Below are 21,706 nucleotides of genomic sequence, written 5' to 3'. Positions count from 1 at the left end.
GGGGAGGTTCTGTGCCGGCAGGAGGGACTGTGCGGAGGGGGGGGGGAGGCTTCCATTAGGCTGCTTGCAGGCTGCAGCAAGCAAAAGTGCCGTTGCCGTCAAGGGGGGGGGAGGATTAAGGCTCCCCTGAAGCTGTGGCGTCTGGTGAGCAAAAATCCTACTTTGTGAGCTGCTGGCATTAAGGGAGGGTCTGCGCGGGGGGCAGGGTGTCTGCACCACTGGTCGCTGGTCTGATCCAGCAGGGCTCTTCTAATCTTAAAATTGTCTTAAGATTGCTCTGTCATCTTGGTGATTGGAGGGGTCAACAGTGGGAGGGCTTCTAATGTCCTGGCCCTACTGGTGGACCTCCTGATGGCACTGGTATTTCTGGCCACTGTGTGATACAGAGTGTTGGACTGGATGGGCCTTTGGCCTGATCCAACATTGGCATCTCTTATGTTCTTATGTTCTTAAGATGGAGGAGATTGAATCTGGGACCTTCTGTATGCCAAGGAGATGATGTACCACTGAGCCACAGCAGAGGTTTCATTTGAGCCTTTTCACCCACCTCCAAAAGAGGACATGAATTGCACAGAAGGAAACAAGCCTCTAGAATGACTCCTAGAATACTGCCCAATGGCTTCAGCATATGTTTCAATCATCCAGAATAATAATTGGATTTTTTTAATGAATGTGAAATGAGCACAAGCCAAAATATTGGCAAAAAAACAAAGTGCCAAAACTAACCATAAAACACAGGAGCAGATTGGCATTAGAACTCACTGGGAAACTTCCTGGTGGGATGCTGCTTTGGTAAGTGAGTGACATAATAAGCCTCACTTCCAGGGGTGGATCTACTATGAAACGAATGAATCTTAAGTTTCAGGGCCCCTAATCCTGGAGGGGCCCTGAAGCAACTTTTTTTTTAATGAGTGAATTTTTCAACAAAATTGACGGAGTTTTTTTAAGTGTTTGTTATTAGAATAAGACTATTTTAGTGACAGAATCATAAGCTAATGGGTTGAAGTACTTAATATTGACCTCAGAATATGCTCTAATACCAGTTTCATATGGCCTCAAAATGTCCCTGTAATTGGTCAAAGTTCAAAATTTTCTCAGGGGCTAGCAGCACCCGAACCCCCAGCTGCATGGGCTTGCTGAGCTCACCAGAATCTATTCATATCCTACATTTTGGCAGCTGGATCCTCGAATCCTTCATTGGCGCACAGCTTAATAGTTCTACAGGTCAGTCCTTAGCCAATCAGAACCATAAAAAGACATCTGAATTCTCAATTCAGGCTGCACTAGTCTCACTTGTACATTTTAACACCAAAGATTAGATTTTCACCTCTTTATCCTAATGAGCCCCGCCCCTCTGATGACCTACCTTCTACCTTTGAACCCTGATGGATGTTGCCCTATAGTTGCTGGCTGAGAAAAGAACCCCCGTAACAGTTCAAGCTTCAGGGTCCCAAAAATGTAGGTCCGCCACTGCTCACCTCCATATTTCTAAGCAGCTTCAGGGTCAGACCTCCTCCCTCCCCCAGTGCTTCTGCACCTATCTACTCCTGTGCAAGAAAGAGACAGGCATGCAAAGTGCATGACCAGTCAGGGGAGGGTCACCACCCCAACCTATACAACCAAAGAGCTGGCTGGAAGGGGAAGGAATGTCTGATTAGGATCTCAGAGACCTAGGTTTGAATGCCTGTCCTACCATGGAAGCTCACTGGGTGACCTTGGGCCAGTCACAGACACTCAACCTAACCTACCTCACAGGACTGTTGAGAGGCTAAAGTGAAGGAGAATTAGCGGCTTTGTGTCTCCCCTTTGGGGGGAAAGATCAGGTATAAAGGAAGTAAATAAGCAAATAAATAAATTTTCACACGGGGGTTGTTTTAGCTTCCCAGTCCTCCCCTGGCCATGAAAGTCAAACTAATTGACTCTCCAAGGGAAACAAGGATACTCATCAGGAAGATTCAACAGATGGCAAAACGTACAAAAACACTCTTTGGGTTAGATCATGAGGACACATTCTAATACTGCTTTCCCCCAGGGCAAAAAGCCTTGCCCAGTCTCAACATGTTGTTACAGGACAAGGTTTCCTGCACTGGGGGAAAGTATTGCCACTAGTGGTATGTAGCCACAAGATCAAATCATGCAAGCCTAGGCAGCTGGTTAATGGAAGGATACGGGGAACCAGAAGAGCTCGATGTCCTTCCAGCCTACGGCCCATCCCAAGGGTGGTTGGCAGTGGGGCCGGGATTGGAATTCCCCCTCCGTCATTGGTGTTGTGTAACGCCAGGTCCATTAACAACAAAGTCACAGTCCCTATTTGGGCAAACTTATAGAGCGGGCGGTGGCGCTACAGTTACAGGGCTTTCTGGAGGATGCTTCAGTCTTAGATCCCTTCCAGTCCGGTTTCCGCCCGGGTCATGGGACCGAGACGGCTTTGGTCGCCCTGACTGACGATCTCCAGAGGCATCTGGATCGAGGTGGTGTGGCGGTGCTGGTGTTGTTAGACCTGTCGGCTGCGTTCGAAACGGTCGACCACCAGTTGCTGACCCACCTCCTCGCCGACGTGGGGATTCAGGGGCTTGCTCTTCAATGGTTTGCCTCTTTCCTGCAAGGTCGGGGACAAAGGGTGGTTCTCGGGGACCGATGCTCCCGTAGTGTGTGGGGTACCACAGGGTGTGGGGTACCACAGGGAGCAGTGTTGTCTCCAATGCTATTTAACATCTATATGCGCCCCCTTGCCCAGATTGCCCGGAGTTATGGGCTTGGGTGTCATCAGTATAGCTGATGTTGGGTGGCCGGTCGGACTCGAGTCCAGCCAATCTTCACCGGGCACTTGAAGCTGTGGCTGGTTGGCTCCGGCTGAGCCGATGTAAACTAAACCCGGCAAAGACGGAGGCCCTGGGCCTGAGTCGGGCCGGGACGGGGTTGGGGCTCCCGACCTTCGATGGGGTACCTTTGGTGCCAGCGTCTGGGGTTCGGAGCTTGGGAGTGCTCCTGGACTCCGCACTAACGATGGAGGCCCAGGTGGCAGCCACTGTCAAATCCGCCTTTTTCCATCTGCGGCGGGCACGGCAGTTGGTCGCCTATTTGGACCGCGATGACCTGGCCACAGTGATCCATGCGACGGTCACCTCGAGGCTAGACCACTGCAACGCTCTCTACATGGGGCTGCCTTTGTCGCAAATCCAGAAGCTGCAACTGGTGCAGAATGCTGCGGCCAGGCTGTTAATGGGTCGCCCTAGAAGGGACCACATTCAGCCTGCACTGAAAGCGCTGCACTGGTTGCCAATAGCATACCGGATTCGCTTCAAAGTGCTGGTTCTTACCTATAAAGCCCTACATGGCCTGGGTCCAACCTACCTGAGGGACCGCCTTTCCCCGCATGTTCCCCCAAGAGCACTACGGTCAGGGGCCCAAAATTTACTAGCTATCCCGGGCCCCAGGGATGTCAAACTGGCCGCCACTAGGGCCAGGGCTTTTTCGGTGGCGGCTCCTACCTGGTGGAATGAGCTCCCGGGGGAGATCCGGGCCCTGCGGGATCTTATGCAGTTCTGCAGGGCCTGCAAGACGGAGCTCTTCCACCAGGCTTTCGAGTAGGAGCCGCCCCCCCCCCACTATATCACCATCGCTGTAGGTGGGAAGAGGCCCTGAGAAAAACACCTGAACCTGAATGGAGCCTTAAACCGTCTACCAGGAACTTCAGGCATATGTTCCGTCATCTTTGGACTCTGAAGACACTGAGCACTTTGTTTAAATTAGGATTTTTTAAATATGTACTGTATGTTTTTAAATTATATGTATATTGTGTTTTATCATGGCAAGGCTTCGCCTGGTCCCTGTAAGCCGCCCTGAGCCCACGAATACGAAAAATAAATAAATAAATAAATTATCCATAAGACCTACACTTTGGTGGAAAGATGAAACTCTTGAGTTCTAGCATGAAATATTTAAATGTCAGGGCAACCAGGCAACTGGAACTTACCTCACACTAACTGAGGGTAGGTGGATTACATAGCTCTGGTTTCAGGCTTATTGGGCTGTAGCTAAAATATTACAAAAAGCAAGAAGAAGAAGGGCAAAACAGGAATCCACATACGTTTCTCCACAATGGTAAAAGCAGGCAAAAGCCTGTTACAGTTCCTGTTTATTGCTTTCCAATGAGAAGCTATTTAGAACCTTCCTAGGCAACAGTAGGAGCAAAAAAATTAGGTCATTTTCACTCCGCTGCTGCCACCATCGCCTGAAAAAGAAAACGCAACTACAGTTACTCAGCAAGGCAGAAGCTGCATGACTTTTTTCCGGTTTTTGGGGGGGGAGGGGGGAAAAGAAGAGCACTCTATGACTGGGCCTTGAAAGGAGACTGAGGGGAAAGCAAGGAAGATAATGGCAAGCCTTAAGCCTTTTGGGACTCTGACTGTAAACTGCAGAGTGTTAACTGAATCATTCCCTCATTTTTGACTCTGCAGGTGGCAGAAAACCAGTCTTAGAGAACAAAAATGGATTGAATGCCCACTCATGGAGACTACCTTCCCTCTTCTGGAGCCACTCACCTAGAGCCATGTTTAGCTGCAGCATGCTACTAGCCGAGAGACCAAGCGATAATGACGTCTGATACTCCCCTGTCCTTCTGCTCTCACATGGTCACAGATGCTTGCTGAGCTTCCCAGTTTCAAGAATGTTCTTGGCTACGACTCTTGCTCAAGCCACCCAATTCAGCTTTATTATGGAGACTAGAATAAATTTCATGGTCATGTTTTGAGCCTGAATGACCAGAGAGTTGATTTGAGGGTGAGTACAAGATGCTGCTAGGGTTGCCAGCCACCATCACCACCCACGGCCGGAGGCAGAGGTTCCCCCACCCTCCACCACTCAGCAGCTGACTGTCAGGGGGACTTACCAGGAACAAGACAGAGGCCCAGGCTACATCACCAGCTACGTGGCAACATCACTTCTGGTGTGAGCTGGAAGTGACATCATCATATTAGCGATGTTGTGGTGATGCTCTGGTATTTGGGCAAAAACTCTATGGTAGAAGCCATTTTACCACAAAGTTTTTGCCTCAGTATCAGAGCATGGCTGTGTCCTTGCAACATGATGATGTCACTTCCAGCTCACACCAGAAGTGACATTACCACATTGCCAGCAACATAGCATGGGCCTCCCTTCTGCTCCTGGTAAGTCACCACCATCTCCCACCAGTTGCCAGGAGGGACATGGCAACTCTAGATGCTGGTGGTGGTAAACTCGCATTACAAGTAGAGATGTGAAGGCCTTTTCAAAAAAGTCCAAAAAAGACATTCTCAATGGAAAAATTGGGAAATTTGAGGGAGTGCTGAAACAAATTACTATGAAACAGTTTTCTGCTTGGAAATGAGTGAAAGGCTTTTTCAAACAATGTTTTATTCATTCCAAAGGTATAGCGTGGAAAAGTTTCTGCCTTTTTTTTCTATTTCCAATTTCCTTGAGCGCGATAAAGTCATTTTGCCCCCTTTTGGAATGAATGAACACTGTTATGATAGCATAGGGTGCAGCAGTTTGTATTTGCAATACTGCTTTTTGAAAAATAATGCATTTATAACTTTTAAATTCCACAAATGTGCCAATTAATACAATTGTATGTGCCAAGTGCCCTGATGTGGATGGCCCAGGCTAGCCCAATCTTGTCAGATCTCAGAAGCTCAGCAGGGTCTGCCCTAGTTAGTATTTGGGTGGGAGACCACCAAGGAAATCCAGGGTCACTTCACAGAGACAGGCAATGGCAAACCACCTCTGAACATCTCTTGCCTTGAAAACCAGGGCTATTTTGGGGCAGGAACGCACAGGAACGGAGTTCCGGCTGACTTCAGAGTTGGCCATGCCCACTATAGCCAAAACCTCTGTGTGCGTGGCTACAGAGGGAAGGCCTGGAGAGCGATCTGCCCGGCAACTCCGAGGTGGGCAGACCAGGGGGGGGGCTGGCCTGTCCAAGAGCTGGCTTGCCCAGGTGCCCCACAGCCACGGGGCGCCCAGGCAAGCCAAGGGAAGGCAAGGGGGTGTGACCTATTATGCTAATGAGCTGTGCTGTCAGGGGTGTGGCCTAATATGCCAATGAGATTTTGCCATTGTATGTAGCCCGTTATGGTACTAAGTCTTTGTTAAAAGGCAATATATATTCAGGTGTTAAAAGAATGAAGTATTTCATATATTCACTTCCCCCCCCCCAAAAAAAAAATGGTATCACACTTTTCCCATAGGCTTAACATTTCTAGAAGTTTTGCATCTTTAATTACAAGTTAGAGATCTAGGTTTCAATAATTCAACTATTCTATTTATGGAACTTGCTCAAGCTTCTGCTGTTGACTTTAAAGGTACTGCTGGGCCATTTCTACACTGTTTTGCACTCCATCAAACTGCACCAGAATAAAGGACTGTAACTGTGCTCCTAGATAATTTCAAGTTGTTTGTTAGTTCATCTTCTTTACACACATGTTTTCAGCACACACACCCGCACTCAAAGTCTTATCAATACTTTTTTTCAGTGAAGATGGCAATTACCCTATACCACACATCAGGATCCCCTACCAGATCAACCCATTATAACCGTACCCAACCCCTTGCATCCCTATGCCATTTGTCGATCTTAAGAACATAAGAGAAGCCAATGTTGGGTCAGACCAATGGCCCATCCAGTCTAACACTCTGTCACACAGTGGCCAAAAATACCAGGTGAGATCTTTTCAGTCCCTTTGCACCCTTTTCCTCCACAGTTCCTGCTTCTCAGGGTGCAACAAGATCACTATTCGTATCTTGTTAAGATGCCTGCACCAATTAGCTTGTATGAAAATTGTTTTCTTTAGCTAAGTGGCTGTTGTTGTTCAGTCGCACAGTCGAGTCCGACTCTTCGCGACCCCATGGACCATCTCCCGCCAGGCTCTCCTGTCTTCCGCCGTCCTCCGAAGTTGGCTCAATTTCATGTTCGTTGCATCGCTGACACTGTCTAACCATCTCATCCTTTGCCGTCCCCGTCTTCTTTGACCTTCAATCTTTCCCAGCATCAGGGTCTTTTCCAGTGAGTGCTCCCTTCTCATTTGGTGGCCAAAGTATTTGAGCTTCAGTTTCATTATCTGGCCTTCCAGGGAACAGTCAGGGTTGATTTCTTTGAGGATTGACTGATTTGTTCTTCTTGCAGTCCAAGGGACTCTCAAGAGTCTTCTCCAGCACCATAGTTCAAAAGAATCTATTCTTCGGCGCTCGGCCTTCCTTATAGTCCAACTCTCACAGCCATACATGACTACTGGGAATACCATTGCTTTGACCATGCGGACTTTTGTTGGCAGGGTGATGTCTCTACTTTTTATCATGCTGTTTAGGTTCGCCATCGCTTTCCTCCCAAGGAGCAGGCGTCTTTTAATTTCATGGCTGCAGTCACAGTCTGCGGTGATCTGGGATCCCAGGAACGTGAAGTCTGTCACTACTTCCACGACTTCCCCTTCTATTTGCCAAGGAGTGATGGGGCCGGATGCCATGATCTTAGTTTTTTTGATGTTGAGCTTCAAGCCCACTTTTGCGCTCTCCTCTTTTACTCTGAGCAAGAGGCTCTTTAGATCCTTTTCACTTTCAGCCATTAGTGGCTACAGAGACTTTAAAAGGATCTATATAGATAAGACCCGCTGAGAGGGCAACTTATTTGTACAGTACAATAATTGTGACTTCTCTGTTTGACCTTCTGCCAGCAAACAAGACACAAACTTTCACCAAGTTAACGATATTTTATAAAAAAAGAAGAAATTACTCTATTAGACAAGATAATAAAAGATATACACTAATGCATGTTAACCCTGTAAGTCCTGAAAAATTGCATGCAAGGAGAATCAGATCTCCTAACATTTCTCAAACCTAATTGGATATACAAGCTTTAAGGCAAATCAGCTTTCAAATAACTATCTCAGAATGCTTTGGAAGCCCAACACACACAAATATTTCACCTAGAATCCTCCTCCTAAGAATTCCTTCCACAGAATCCTGATCCACTATCTGTGTGACATTTTATAACAGCCACCAACCTGGATAAACCATTATAACTTTATTATGTGATGGTTCGATAGATAAGTGATTGGTTCCAAAATAATCATGAGATCATACATGGGTGTGTTAAAATATATCTGATAATGCTCATTAATTTTCTGCCGCAAGATTTAAAAGGCTATATTTACTAGTAATTAAAAGGCAATGATTCAACTCTTTCTTTCAGCTACTTTAATCGGCTATCAAAGATTTTTTAAAATGGTATATTGGACCTACCTGAATGTTCTTTCTCTCCAGTGGGGGAGAAGTCATCCAGGAATTGGTTATGTCACACCTCTGCTTGCTTGGATAGGCTATGCAAATTTCTTTTGTTGCGTGGCTCCTATTGGAGTAGCCTAGGCTGACCTCTCCAGTCATGTCCAAGCCCTGTCCGTGGATCGCACTGATTCTATGCCTTCGTTGAAGTCCACAGCATCTGTCTGTCGTGCTGTTGCAGTCATCCGATTGTCACCACCCTGGCCTTCTCCTCATAGCCTGTTCAGGTGGGATGTGGATGACTACTCCCCCACTGAAGAGAAAGAACCGACAGGTAGGTCCAATGTACCACTCTCCTTCAGTGGGGGGAAGTCATCCAGGAACTGGTTAGCTGTACCCAAGCTGTTCTTCTGGGGCGGGTGACTGATCCTATTTCGTAGCTTCACAATATGGGTTGTTGGGGTGGGGGTTTTTACGTCTTCACCACCTGCTGTAAGACTCTTCTGCCAAACGCCGCCTCAGATGAGGGTGCTTGGTCTATTCTGTAGTGTCTCACAAAAGTGGAGAAGGACACCCAGGTTGCCACTCTGCAGATTTCCTTGACAGTGGCTCACGTGGAAAATGCTGCTGTCGTTGCAGCTGCTCTTGTGGAGTGCGCCGTCAGGTGGCCTGGAGGAGCGATTCCCTGTCTGATCCAGTAGGCCAGTGTGGCCTTGGAGGCCTTTTTCCCTTGGTTGGGGGCACCATATGTCACGAACAATGCATCTGACTGCCGAAAGGCAGCTGTCCTGTCCAGATATATATGTAGAGCCCTACGTACGTCGAGCTTGTGCCAGATCTTCTCTTTAGGGTGCGCAGGCCTTGGGCAAAACGAAGGTAACGTAATAGGCTGGTTGAGGTGGAAGGCTGAATTTACCTTGGGAATGAAGGATGGGTCCATCCGCAAAGAGACAGAGGCTTTCTGGAAGATGCAAAGCTCTTTCCTCACCAATAGCACAGCCAGTTCGGTGATCCTTCTGGCCGTAGTCACCGCAATGAGGAAGGCAACCTTCCATGACATAAGGTGGAGCTCGGATGTCCTCATGGGTTCGAATGGTGGCTTTGACAAGGCGCATAATATTTTGTGGAGGCTCCATGTCGGGAACCTGTGCCGGACTGGGGGAGCCGACTGGAATACTCCCTTCAAAAACTTCTTCACATACCAGCTCGTGGACACCTTCCTTCGTGCCTCGTGCCCCACACATGCTTGTATGGCCGCCACGTGTCGCTTCAGTGTGTTTGGCCGAAGGTCTCTTCGCCATCCCTCAGAGAGAAACAGAATGACTTCCTTGTCCGTGGCCCACAGAGGGCGTATCCCATGCGCAGAGGCCCAGCTTACCAACGTCCTCCACATATGACTGTAGATGCGGCAGGTGGAAGGCCTTCTTGCCTGTAGCATGACCTCGATCAGTTCATGGGAAAATCCCTTGTCCGCTAGTCGTGCACATTCAATTTCCATGCAGTCAGTTGCAGCCATGTTGGGTCCGGGTGGAGAATGGGCCCTTGCTGCAGTAGATCCGGCCTCTAAGGCAGTATCCACAGTCTCTTGGAAGCCAGCTGAACCAGATCCGAGAACCACGGCCTTCTTGAGTGTTGCCCCTATTAGGGCTGTAGGAGGGAAGGCATACAGGAGAACTTTTGGCCAGGGGCAGGATAATGCGTTGACTCCTTCCGCAGCTGGTACCTGGATAGGAACCGCTCCACTTGGTGGTTCTTTGAGCTCGCTAGGAGGTCCATCACCAGAATTCCAAATCTTCGCGTGAGCTGGGCAAAGACCTCCTTGTTCAACACCCATTCGCCCGGGTCCAGATCCTCTCTGCTTAGCCAGTCCGCCTGGAGATTAGATAGGCCTTTCAAGTGTTCCGCCTTGAGGCTTACGGTGCATTTCTCTCTACCCATTGTAGTAGGGGTTTTGCTTCTGCGAAGAGAGACCTCGACCTGGTGCTTCCCTGCTGGTTGATGTGTGTTTTGGTGGACATGCTGTCGGTGCGCACTAGTACGTGCTGGTCCTGTACGTGCTGCTGAAACGCTCTCAGTGCCAGTGTGACTGCCCAAAGCTCCAGCCAGTTGATGCTGTGGGAGGCCTGTTCCAGGAACCATCTGCCCTGTGTGACAAGGTGATCGCAGTGTGCACCCCAGCCTCTCTTGCTCGCATCTGTGATTATCACAAGTTGCTGGGGTCTGAGGAAGCTGACAGTCTTGTTCAAGTTCGATGGACACATCCACCATAGGAGTTCCCTTCGCAGGTCTTCTGAGATCCGTATTGGGAGATGTCGTTTTTTGGCAATGTCCTGCTGGAAGGGGAGAAGAGTCCACAGTAAGGGCCTGGCGTGGAATCGTGCCCACAGGATCAAGTCGATCATTGATATCATCAGGCACTGTAATGCAGCTAGCTGCATGAGGTCCACTCGTTCCTTGCTCCTGACTGCTGCCACTAGGGCCGAATCTTGAGCTGATTCTCCTCTGGAAGCGAAACCATGGCTAGCCTTGTGTTCAGTGTTGCTCCCAGGTGCACAAGGTCTTGCACCTGGGTGTAAGGTGTCTCTTCTCCTCATTGACGAGGAAGCCGTGCACACACAGGAAGTCCTGTGCCCTCTGAGTGTGTCGGGCTGCCGTCTGGTAATCCCCCGCTCATATAAGGACGTTGTCTAGATACTGGTACATGTGGATCCCTTCCAGATGCAAAGATGCCACCAGAGTAACCATAACCTTGGTGAAAACTCTGGGAGCCGAAGAGAGGCCAAAGGGCAAGGCCTTGTACTGGAAATGTTGTACCTGGAAGCAGAAGCGCAGGAAGTGGTGGGAGGCAGGATGTATTTGAATATGCAAGTACGCCTCCTTGAGGTCCATGGAGGTCAGGAAGTCTCCCTGCTGCAACACCTGCAAGATGTGATGTAGGGACTCCATCTGGAACTTCCTTCTTGCCACCCATCTGTTTAGTCCTCGCAAATTCAGTACTGCTCTCCAGTCCCCTGACTTCTTTGGAACAACAAACAGGACAGTTTATACTCCCTTGAAGCGTTCTCCTTTCGGTACTTCTTCTATGGTGCCGATGTCTTGGAGGTGTAGAATAGCTTCCTGCAGCTGGCACAGAATGTGCCATGGGGATGGGGTGAAGCTGTGAGGGGGTGAGCCAGTGACTTCGATTCTGTAGCCTTGGGTAATGATCGACTACACCCATTGGTCTGTGGTGGTTTGGCCTCAAGCCTGTGCGTAGGCTTGGAGCCGGCCCCCGATCTGGCAGTCATGCCGACTGCTTTTTTGGCAGGGCACCCTTATCAGTCCTGTAGGCGGCTGTGTGCTTGGTATTGGTCCGTGCGCCATACTTGAAGGATTTAAATGGTCTGTGGTCTCTGCCCTCTCACCCTCGTCCTGGAGAGTAGTGGCCACAAAAGGGATGGGAAGTTCTGGTCTTAGCGTCTCGCTCCTGACGATAAGCCGATGATGGCATTGCCTTCTTCTTCTCCCTAGTCTCCAATATTTTTATTTATTTATTTATTTGAAGCATTTTTACCCCGCCCTCCCCGCAAGCGGGCTCAGGGCGGCTTACAAGGGGTGCGAGCCCATATATAAAACCCAATAAAACAACACTAGTACCTTGTGTAGATTTGATTCTCCGAAGAGAAGCCTACCGGAAAACTTCTCTGTAGCCAAGTTGCTTTTTGACAATGTGTCTACTTTCCAATGTTTAAGCCAGATGTTCCAGCGGCTGGTGATGTTAGCTGCCTGAGCTCCAGTGCAGAACTGGAAGTTATCCTGGGATGCATCTGCTGCGAACTCTGCCGCACGTTTCATCTTTAATAAGGTTTTCTTCAGGACCAGCGGGGGAACAGTCGGAACTTGTGGGAGACTGTAAGCCCAATTAGCTGTGGCCCTGGTGAAGTTGGACAGAGCCGCCGCAGAGCGTATTGCCAGAGACATGGCCTCGTGTGCCTTCTTCAGAGAGGCTTCATTCTTCCTGTCCATGGCGTCCTTTAAGGCGTTTTCCCCATTCTTGGGAAGTACCACCCCCGAGTGTAGGGCCACTACAGGTGCGTCAATCAGGGGCACCTTCAGGTCCTTCATTGTCTCCTCAGGCAATGAATAGAGTCACTTGGCCAGAGATAATAGGGAGTTTCCATCCCTGGGGTTGCCCCACTCCTCCCAAATCACGTCCTCAAAATAATCAGGAAAAGGCAAGAAAATCTGAACCTTGACAGGCTTTTTGAAACCTCTAGGGTCAAGGTTCGCAGATGCCGATGACCATGGTTTCTCTGTCACTTCCATCTGGTAATTTAGGGTGGAAATTACTTTTGTCAAAAGTCGTTGGAAATGCTCAATTTGGAACAGGTGAGATTATGTAGGCTTCACTTCTGACTCATCCCTCGACCATTCCCCCTCTTCTTTTTCCGTGTTGCCCAAGGAAGTAATAGAGGAGGTCGCATCCGCCCGTTCTGAGCTAAAGCTGTTCAGGCGTCCCCCCTCTGGGTATTTTGCGTGGCTCTGGCCAGTCCGATCCCCCAGGAACATTGGTCTGCTCTTGCTCTCCTTCTCCCTCGAAGGCTCCTAAGGCCTCATATGGAGTGGGTGTCCCAGAGCACCCAGGTCTTTTAGGGGCAGATGGGGACCTGGAACATGAGGAAGACTGAGAAGCCAAGGAATGATGACGCCCTCCTCTCCTGGAGCCTCTGGAGAATGCCCTTCCCCTGTGCTACTGGCTCCCCTGTGGCATCGAGGGTTGGGCTGCCACCCCACCCTTGGTTCCCCAGGTCATGAGGCCATTGTGGGTCAGGCCAAGACCCTCCCAGGAGTGGCCACATCCATGGGGCTCCCACAGTAAATGGAGGGATGAAGCAGCCTGAACCTGTGCCTAGTCCCTGCTGTGGCTGTGAGAAGAGCGACTGCGCCGTCTGCGGCAGCTGGGGCTGGTGACATTGCATTGGGATAGGCTGCAGGACTCCCACCGGCCCCCAGGGTCCCAGCACCCCATTCCACCCCAGGTACCGAAGCTTTGTGTCGTCGTCGGCCTGGGGTCTTGAGTCCTTTAAGGCGTTTGAGTCGGCCCCGGTATGTCTCTGTTCAGGATAATCCCGTTCATCCCGCCCGCCCACTGAAATGGGCTCACCGGATGGGCTCGCCAGCTCGTGTGCCTTCCCGTGGCATTTCTTCCCATCTGTGCTGCTGGCCGCCACCCCAGCCGATTTCTTCTGTGCCCTCTTCTTAGGAGGAGGAGGAGGAGGAGGAGGAGGAGGAGATTGGATTTATACCCCGCCCTTCACTACCCAAAGGTGTCTCAGAGCGGCTTACAAACTCCTTTCCCTTCCCCTCCCCACAACAGACACCCTGTGAGGTAGGTGGGGCTGAGAGAACTCTTGACAGAAACTGCTCTTTTTCAAGAACAGCTGTGCCAGAGTTATGGCTTGCCCAAGGTCATCCAGCCAGGTGCAAGTGGAGGAGTGGGGAATCAAACCCGGCTCTCCCAGATTAGAGTCTGCGCATTTAACCACTACACCAAACTGGCTCTTTTTGGAGTGCGGGGGGGGGGGTGGGAGCCCGAAGGCTTCAACCGCTCGACTCCCCCAGCACCGTTCAGGGCCTCCGTGCCACCATCTTGGACCACGTGGGGGGGGAGTGGGGACCAGCTGGCTCAGTGCGTTCAGCTGGCCCTGCGCTGGTGGAGCTTCCCGATCACTGCAGCAGCGCACCTCCCAGCCGCTGAACATCCTGCTGTCCAACCACCAGAACCTCACGGTTTGCTCCACGGTTTCCTCCGGTGCGGCCATAGGCCATACCCCCACCTTCCGGGGTATCGGAAGGTGGGGGGGTCTTCTTCTTCTTTGCCATCTCCCGATTTTTCCTTCTCCTCTGGAGCCTGGAGGCAAAGGAGAGAACCTCTGGTTTTTCTCTCTCTCTCTTTCACTCTCTTTTTATATATATACTCTGTAGATCTTCTGGCTTGGAGCAGGAGCTCCAGACGTCCTACCGAGCGCAGGGCTATGCAGAAACTGGAGAGGTCAGTCTAGGCCACTCCAATAGGAGCCACGCAACAAAATAAATTTGCATAGCCTATCCGAGCGAGCAGAGGCGTGACCTAACCAGTTCCTGGATGACTTCCCCCCACTGAAGGGGAGAGAGAGAGAGAGAGAGGGAGGGAGGGAGGGAGAGAGAGAGAACGAACATATGTTTTAGCATGCATATCATGACGAAGGCACTGCCAACTATGCCCCCTCAACTACCTGCCTCCTAGGACTTCTGCTTATTAGTTTGTCTCTAGGCCCTTGTGTGGTTTCGTCTCTCCAGCCCAATAAAAGAAACCCCTCCAGTTCCCTTACAACATCTGTACCAACAATGTTCAACACCAGATCACTCACACTGAGAAGAATGAATGTTCATGAGCATCTGCCACTTCACAGTAACTCTCCAAGCATGAAACTATTCTTGCTGCCTGTACCTTTCTACACCACATGCAATCATCACTTATTGGTCTACCCAAGTTAGAGAATTTTAAAAGGGAGCTGGTATACAGATGATTCTTCAAGACTAGATGGCACTTATCTCTTCTAATCAGGATGCTAAGTATGGCAGAAGGAGACTTACAAGCCATCACACAATCAGACCTGTTTAAAATATATATATGAAAATGATAAGAACTACAGCTCTTCAAATTCCTATATTATGCAAAGTGTGTGAAATTAAACATTATTTCATTAGCACCAGCAAAAGAATTAGCTGGCTTATATAGTGCAGAGGGAGGCCACAAGTCAGGAAGGTAAGAAAGGAAGCGACAAAACAAAAAGTGGCCATCTAATTTGGCAATCCTGCAACTTTCCATCCTGTAGGGGCTCTCTCTCTGTCTCGCTTCTCAAGTCTCTTCTGTCCCAGGGAGACAGCATTTGTTTTGGGGCCTCAGATTCTAACCCCTCCGTTAGCACAAAGTCCAGCTCACTTTAGGGTGCAATCTTTAACATTAAGCCCCCACTGGATTAAGCCCCCACTGGAAATCATTGCACCTCTCTGGCAAGTAAAGGAAGAAGAAGAGAACAGATTGGATTTATACCCCACCCTTCACTTGGAGTCTCAGAGTGGCTTACAATCTCCTTTCCCTTCCACAACAGACACCCTGTGAGGTAGGTGGGGCTGAGAGAGCTCTGAGAGAACTGCTCATGAGAGAAAAGCTCTGAAAGAACTTGTGACTGACCCAGGCCCGTTGCTACCGCGGGGCCCATGGGGCCCGCCCCCTGTGGTTTTCATGGGCCCCTCCCCAATCCTCAGCTCTACCTCCCTCCCTCCGCCGCCATCGCTGCCTTCAGCCCAGCAGCCAGTGACTCCGCACCGCCTGCTGCTGCCCTGGCCGTCCTTCCTGCTGCTGGGATGTCAGATCGGAGGGCTGCTGAGCAGGGACACCTCCTGCCCGCCATGCCTCCCTCCTGGGTGCCTGCCTGCCTCTCTCCCTGCCACGGTCAGCCGGGCTCCCACAAGGAGGAGGAGGCACCCTGCTCTCTCCCCCTGCCCGGCCTCTGCCACTGGAGACCAGCCGGGGGGCTCTTCGCCGCCTCGGGGGCAGGTCGCATGGGCAGGCTTGGCGCTGACCTTTTTCTCTCCACCACCACCCCGCCGCTGCCCTTGCGAGGCTGGGGGCGCTGGCGGGGTCAGCAGTGGGTAATCCTCTCCAAGTCCAAGCCCTTTCCCCTGCAGCAGCAGCAGGAGCCTGGACGCTTGCTTTGGCAGCGGCCTGGACTGGCCCTCCGTCCCCTTCTTCATCTCCTTTCCCCCGCCGTGTGGCCTCACCCCCCAGCCAAGAGGAAGGGGACATCCTTATATCCGTTGCATACATTCAGTATTCTAAGATACTATTCTGAAAAACACATACACTAAAATACATTAACATACAGAGGATTTATAGTCCTTTTTGTTGAGAATACATATGTGAGGACTATAATATGCAATAAACCACTTACATTGATTATTTAGAAGTATGAGCATGGCATGGCAGTACCGCACAGACATATAATGGCAGCCCCCCCCCAGCAAAAAGTTGATAGCTTAGGGGCTGGACTGACCCAAGTTCACTCTGGCAGCTGCATGTAGAGGAGTGAGGAATCAAACCCAGTTCTCCCAGATTAGAGCCCGCACTCTTCACCACTACACCAAACTGGCTTTGGCTCTTGTCAGTTAGCAATCAGCACTTATGTTCAGCACCACACATTTTGTTTCACACTGAACAGCCTCCAAGCCATTTCACATCCTGAAGATACCAGTCTCCCATACAAGCATAATTTTGTTTCCAAAACTACCCTAGTTTCTATAGACGAAAAGCCCACTCTGTTTGTTGCTAAACAACATTGCATTCTCTTGCAGCCCATGCAGTATTTCTACTCATCCCCACCCCACACTGGCTGAGAAGTGTACAAGATTCAAGAATAGCCAAACTCTGGCTTTTTCAGATGCTGCAAAAGTGCCTATGCTGAGAATTTCCACAAATAAGCAAAGTAATTGCCTTATCAGTTCTCCCTGCCATTCCAGAAAGCGTTGCCTGTCTTCTTGGAAGGCCACCTCCACCCATACTCACACCTACTGTAGAAGCCAGTACACTCCCAAGGCCGAAGTGTGAAGCGTTATAATAGCAGCAGATGCTACAGAAATTGTATGCTCATTCATGAGTAGCCACAACAACATACCACAAACGTTAGCTACAATAAAAGCCCACAAAAACTAACCAGACCAATAAAATTAGTCTTAATATATGACACACAATATTATATGCAGCTCACAGCACATGAACAGGCTGCACCATCTTGTGTGCAAAATTGTTATGAGAGAGGCTCAAAGACACTGTTAAAGTCAGCTGGGGAACTCTCAGGACTGACTTCCAGTGAAACTGAGGACTCATGCTCTTCCATAACCAGGACTTATCTAGTATTTTGAACTTCCTTAAAGCTGAATAAATTGTTCTGTCAAACTGAAGCTTTCAGTAAGCACAATTTACAGAATTTCTGCATTGCAACACAAGTTTGGGAGCCTACAGAAAGCCTCCTTCAAACAGTCAGAATGCTCTGCTTTATTCTGTGCCGCAAGAGTGAAAACAGAGCAATATATAAACCAACCAAGCAGTAAACTATCTAAGCAACCTCAAAACATAAGACTGAGGATTATAGGACAATGTGGGCCATTCTAAGAACACAAATATTTTCCAGTCAGTTTCATTGCTATCGTTAAGTAGGCAAAGTTAGTCAACCCATGAGTTTATTTGAAACCATTTATAACTCCCAATATCCTGACACAGTGAAATTTAATACGGATCTCATGTCTTATGCAATCCTGTAATTCTCATAGTGCTTTAACTGTTAATAAATTTAGGGGACCTGAACAAGGAGGGGAAAAAAGGATTCTGTGAGCCTGGGCAGAAACACATACTCCCAGTCACCTTATTAACACTTTTTATTTCCCCCTTGCAGTTTTAAAAGCTGAGAACTACTGTAGTGGGGATTATTTTACAGAGATTTTGGGTCCCTCACAGAGCAGATACTGAGATCTAGCTGGTTTTCAGATCTTCCTCATTCTGAGCAATAGTGAGACTACGTCTATGCTTTTAAGATTTTAGTACTCAGTAAACTGTCCATCCAGATATGCCTACAACAACTGCCCAAAGACAGCAAGGTAGAAGAGTTGCCAACATGTTCTTCTCAAAAGGCAGGAGATACAAAGCAAGTTAAATCATCCCTGTCACTTGTTGAGGTAAGTCAGAATGGAGGAGTAGGCAGGTACACATTCCCAGATGCACAGACCTCCTCCCCAGATTATCCAACTGCTGTAGAAGAAAGGCAGGGCTGGCCTTAACATGTGGCTGGAGGTGCACCACACAAGGTTGGATCCACTCAAGATCCCTCTAGGAAAAGACTGTAACAGAGAGCCTCATGAGCCACCACTTCCATCAAGTGTATGTGTGAAGTTCTTGTCCTGTGAAACTCAGATGTAACACACTGACCAGACTATCTCAAACCAAGTCCCCTCTCTCCCTCTCATGCTTCACATCCCATTACTAACATAGGAAGGATTTCAAAAATGCCAAGCATCTTTAAAAGGGCACATAACAGCAGCAAGGCTGGAAATGACACAGAGAGAATGGCACAGCCCCCAAGATTTCAGTAGATAAATTGAAGCTAGCCTATTACTATCAGCTACAAGTATATTCCATTACTCAGCAGAATGGGAACTTTTGGAACAGGCTGGTAGAAGAAAGATACCACTTCTCCCATTAAAAGACATGCCCACATACCACCACCACCCTTTTTGTTCCTGCAAACAGCTGCCAACTACTTTCAGACCAACTTAATTCCATCACTCTGTGGCTGAACATCCCATCTGGCTACTCCAGCCAAGCTGAGTAACGCTGCACAAATCGAAATGTAGGGCACAGCTGAATGCCTCCATTCCCTTCCATTTCTCACAAGTAGGTCCTTGAGTATGGGGAAAACAGCATCAGACTTCTAGGCCATAACCCCTCACATAGCCAAAAAAAAGTAATTCTATATTCTCTGTGCTACCACCTAATTCCTAGAAGCCCAAATAGCCAGGGACTGAGGATTTCCTTCACCTTGTAGGGACCATCAGCATACCAAACCCCACATAAATTAAGAGTCAGAACCATGCCAAGCTCTAGGGGTGAAAAAAAAAGAGGAAGCAGGCTTTATAAGAACAGCCTCTACAACCACCTTCCACACTTCCAGAGAAATCTAGCTGGCAAAAACTCATTTCTGAATCACTAGTGTTGCCACCTCTCTTTTCTTCTTCAAACTTGTTCTTTTCATATCAGTTCTTGGAACACAGCAGGCACTTTACCTGGGGCAGCAACGATGCTCCTTGACCCTTGACCGTCTAACCTGTCCTGCCTCTGCTGGACTTGTTTGGCATGAACAGAAATGTTTAAGAGACACCCCCCACCCCCAGGAAAGCAATTCATGCTGGGAAAGCTTGTACAGAATGTCACATGCACAGAACCCGCCCTTTGCCACACTCCACACATTTTTCAAAATAGAAAAAAAAGCACAACAGATTATCTCACTATAAAAACATTACAAATACTTTCACACTACCCTTGTGTGAGATGTTTACATTTTTTAAAAAACCACAGAAGCTACATAGGTTTCAGAAAGTGATGGGAGACTCCCTGCCCTCCAAAAAATAAATCAATACAAATAAATACATGACCTCCCCCCTCACATACACCCCAAACATTCTCCTTCTCACACCCTTCAGGCACAAACATGTCTCAAACTACTCCCCCCAGCAGCACCCATGAGCAAGGCCAGCCTCTGTCAGGCGCCCCCCACCCAGTACACACAGGTCCCTCTTGCACCCAAGACTGAAGGGAAGCCGCCTCACTGTAAAGCCCCCTCCCCAGAGGGGAAGAGCAGTTGCCTCCTTCCCAAGGTGTCAGGGGGCAGGTGGGGGGCTTTCCACACACAGGAGACTGTCTTTTGGCACTCCCTTCCCCCCATATTATGGTATCTGTGGCATGAGGATGGGCAAAAGTCAGCCTCCTCCCTTTGGGATACCTTCATACACCCTCCCCCACAACGCCTTGGAAGGGACCAGCTGCCCCTCCCCCCTCGAGGGGACACTCCCCGTTGGGGGACTCCCCTGTTCCCCTCCCTTCCACGCCGCTCACTCACTTGATGCGGGATCCCATGGTCTCTGAGGGGGCCGCATGGGCCCGCGGGAGGCGCCTACGGAGGAGGGGGGGCGTCGATGCTTTTAATCACTCCATCCCGCTCAGGCGCCAGACAGAATCAAGCAGCACGACGAACAAGGCGGGCGGGGAACGGACAGCAACGGGCCGGAAGTACGCACTGGGCACTACTGGGAAATGTAGTCATCCTAACCGCCCAAAAGACCGGAAGCAGCTCGCGCCGCCGTTGCCATAACGACCCCCGCTATGCGAACACGGATCCTCTGGATCCATGGAAAGGTTGAGAAGGCCTCCTGGGACTGGAACGGTCGAGTTCGCGTGGGCATATGTAGACTGTCTAAAAAAAAAGAAGAAGAAGCCCCTTCTTGGTGTTATTGAGAAAGCTGTAATACTGTCACGTACCAACTGTAATAGCACACGCTTATTTATGTATTTTTCACATTTAAAATATATATATATATATTTCCCCTTCCAATCTTTATCTTTTTAAAACATGCACCGATATAAAACACAAGGCAAAGTTTTGTCTTAATAACTCTTTTTAAATTCATAAACCATGTATATCATATCGTTCGTAGGAAGACACCAACGAAAGATGTTGTTTGTATAGACTGTAAAATACATGTGAAATTTGGGGTACAATCCGAGGTGGAGCTGGAGGGGCTGAAAGCATGCAGGGAGCCAATGAGGCATTCCTCATGCAATGCTAGGGACAGCTCAGCCTGTCTCCCCAAGGCCCTGGGAAGGCACAGGTGCCATATTGTATGATGGGTGCTGGTAACCCAGTTTGAATCTCTTCATGACTTCTTGTCAGTAAAGTCTGGAGTGTTCTACAACTCTGACCCTGTCTGTTTGTGAACAGAGGGCACTCGCTCCATGCCCCACCTCCCCCTGTCCACCTGTGGCTTCCCCTTAGGGCGGCTCCGCTAAGGCTGGGCTCTGACTCAGGGAATCCTTGTAGTTGGCCTTTTCTGGAGTGACTAGACTTCTGTTTTGTTCAGCTGCAAAATATAGCAGAGGTCCAGTGACACCTTGAAGGCTGACCCACAAATTGGTATGCTAGGATCGCCATGTCTAGATTGGGAAATTCATGGAGACTTGTGGAGTGGGGCCTGGGGAGGACAGACCGGGTTTGGGGAGGGGAGGGACTTCAGTGGGGTATATTGCTATAGAATCCACCTCCCAAAGCAGCCAGTTTCTCCAGGGGAACTAATTTCTGTTACCTGGGGATCAGTTGTAATTCTGGGAGATCTCCAGCCCTCACCTGGAAACTGGCAACCTTCCCACACACACACACACACACATAAACTCTCTGCTGGCTGCTGTGTACCACTCGTACAGGAAACTGGCTGGTGGGTAGTCCATGGCAGGGGTGCAGCTGCTCTGGCACAGGAGGGGCAGCAGTGTCTGCATCCCATACTCTGTCACAGGACTGCTGGCATCCAATCAGCAATGCAGCTTGGTGGTGGACCCAGGGTGGATGCAAGGGAGTTGCTATCATGGGTACAGCATAGAGGGGTTACCAAAATGCGTCCCAGCCAAAATGATGGATCTCTAGGGTGAGAGGTGGCATTTTCCCCTACACGCGAGAATTTGCCCCTACACGCAAGAGGTGGAATTTGCCCCTACGAGTCCAAGGCTAGCACACCGGGGCTCAGGGAGGCAAGGGAATGTTTTGCCCCGCCCCTCCCCCCACGTGGGCCTCACAGCTGCTGCACTGAGAACAGCGACAGCAGCCATAACTTT

The 21,706-nt window shown here is 49.5% G+C and overlaps 1 protein-coding gene across 1 annotated transcript in view; it reads right to left on the bottom strand.

Annotated features, from left to right (window-relative positions):
- DENND1A (DENN/MADD domain containing 1A) overlaps positions 1-20,046 on the bottom strand; it is a 341,344-nt gene extending 321,298 nt beyond the window's left edge. Inside the window, 1 exon segment of the mRNA XM_015418453.1 lies at positions 19,944-20,046. Within this exon segment, the coding sequence (XP_015273939.1) occupies positions 19,944-19,960 (17 nt within the window). The 5' untranslated portion in view covers positions 19,961-20,046.
- Between the last annotated feature and the right edge of the window lie 1,660 nt (positions 20,047-21,706).

This window comes from Gekko japonicus, unplaced genomic scaffold, assembly GCF_001447785.1.
Source record: "Gekko japonicus isolate JY-2015 unplaced genomic scaffold, Gekko_japonicus_V1.1 scaffold127, whole genome shotgun sequence".
Taxonomy (NCBI): domain Eukaryota; kingdom Metazoa; phylum Chordata; class Lepidosauria; order Squamata; family Gekkonidae; genus Gekko; species Gekko japonicus.
The sequence above is the reverse complement of the archived record's forward strand: the minus strand, read 5'-3'. Positions and strand labels throughout refer to the sequence as shown.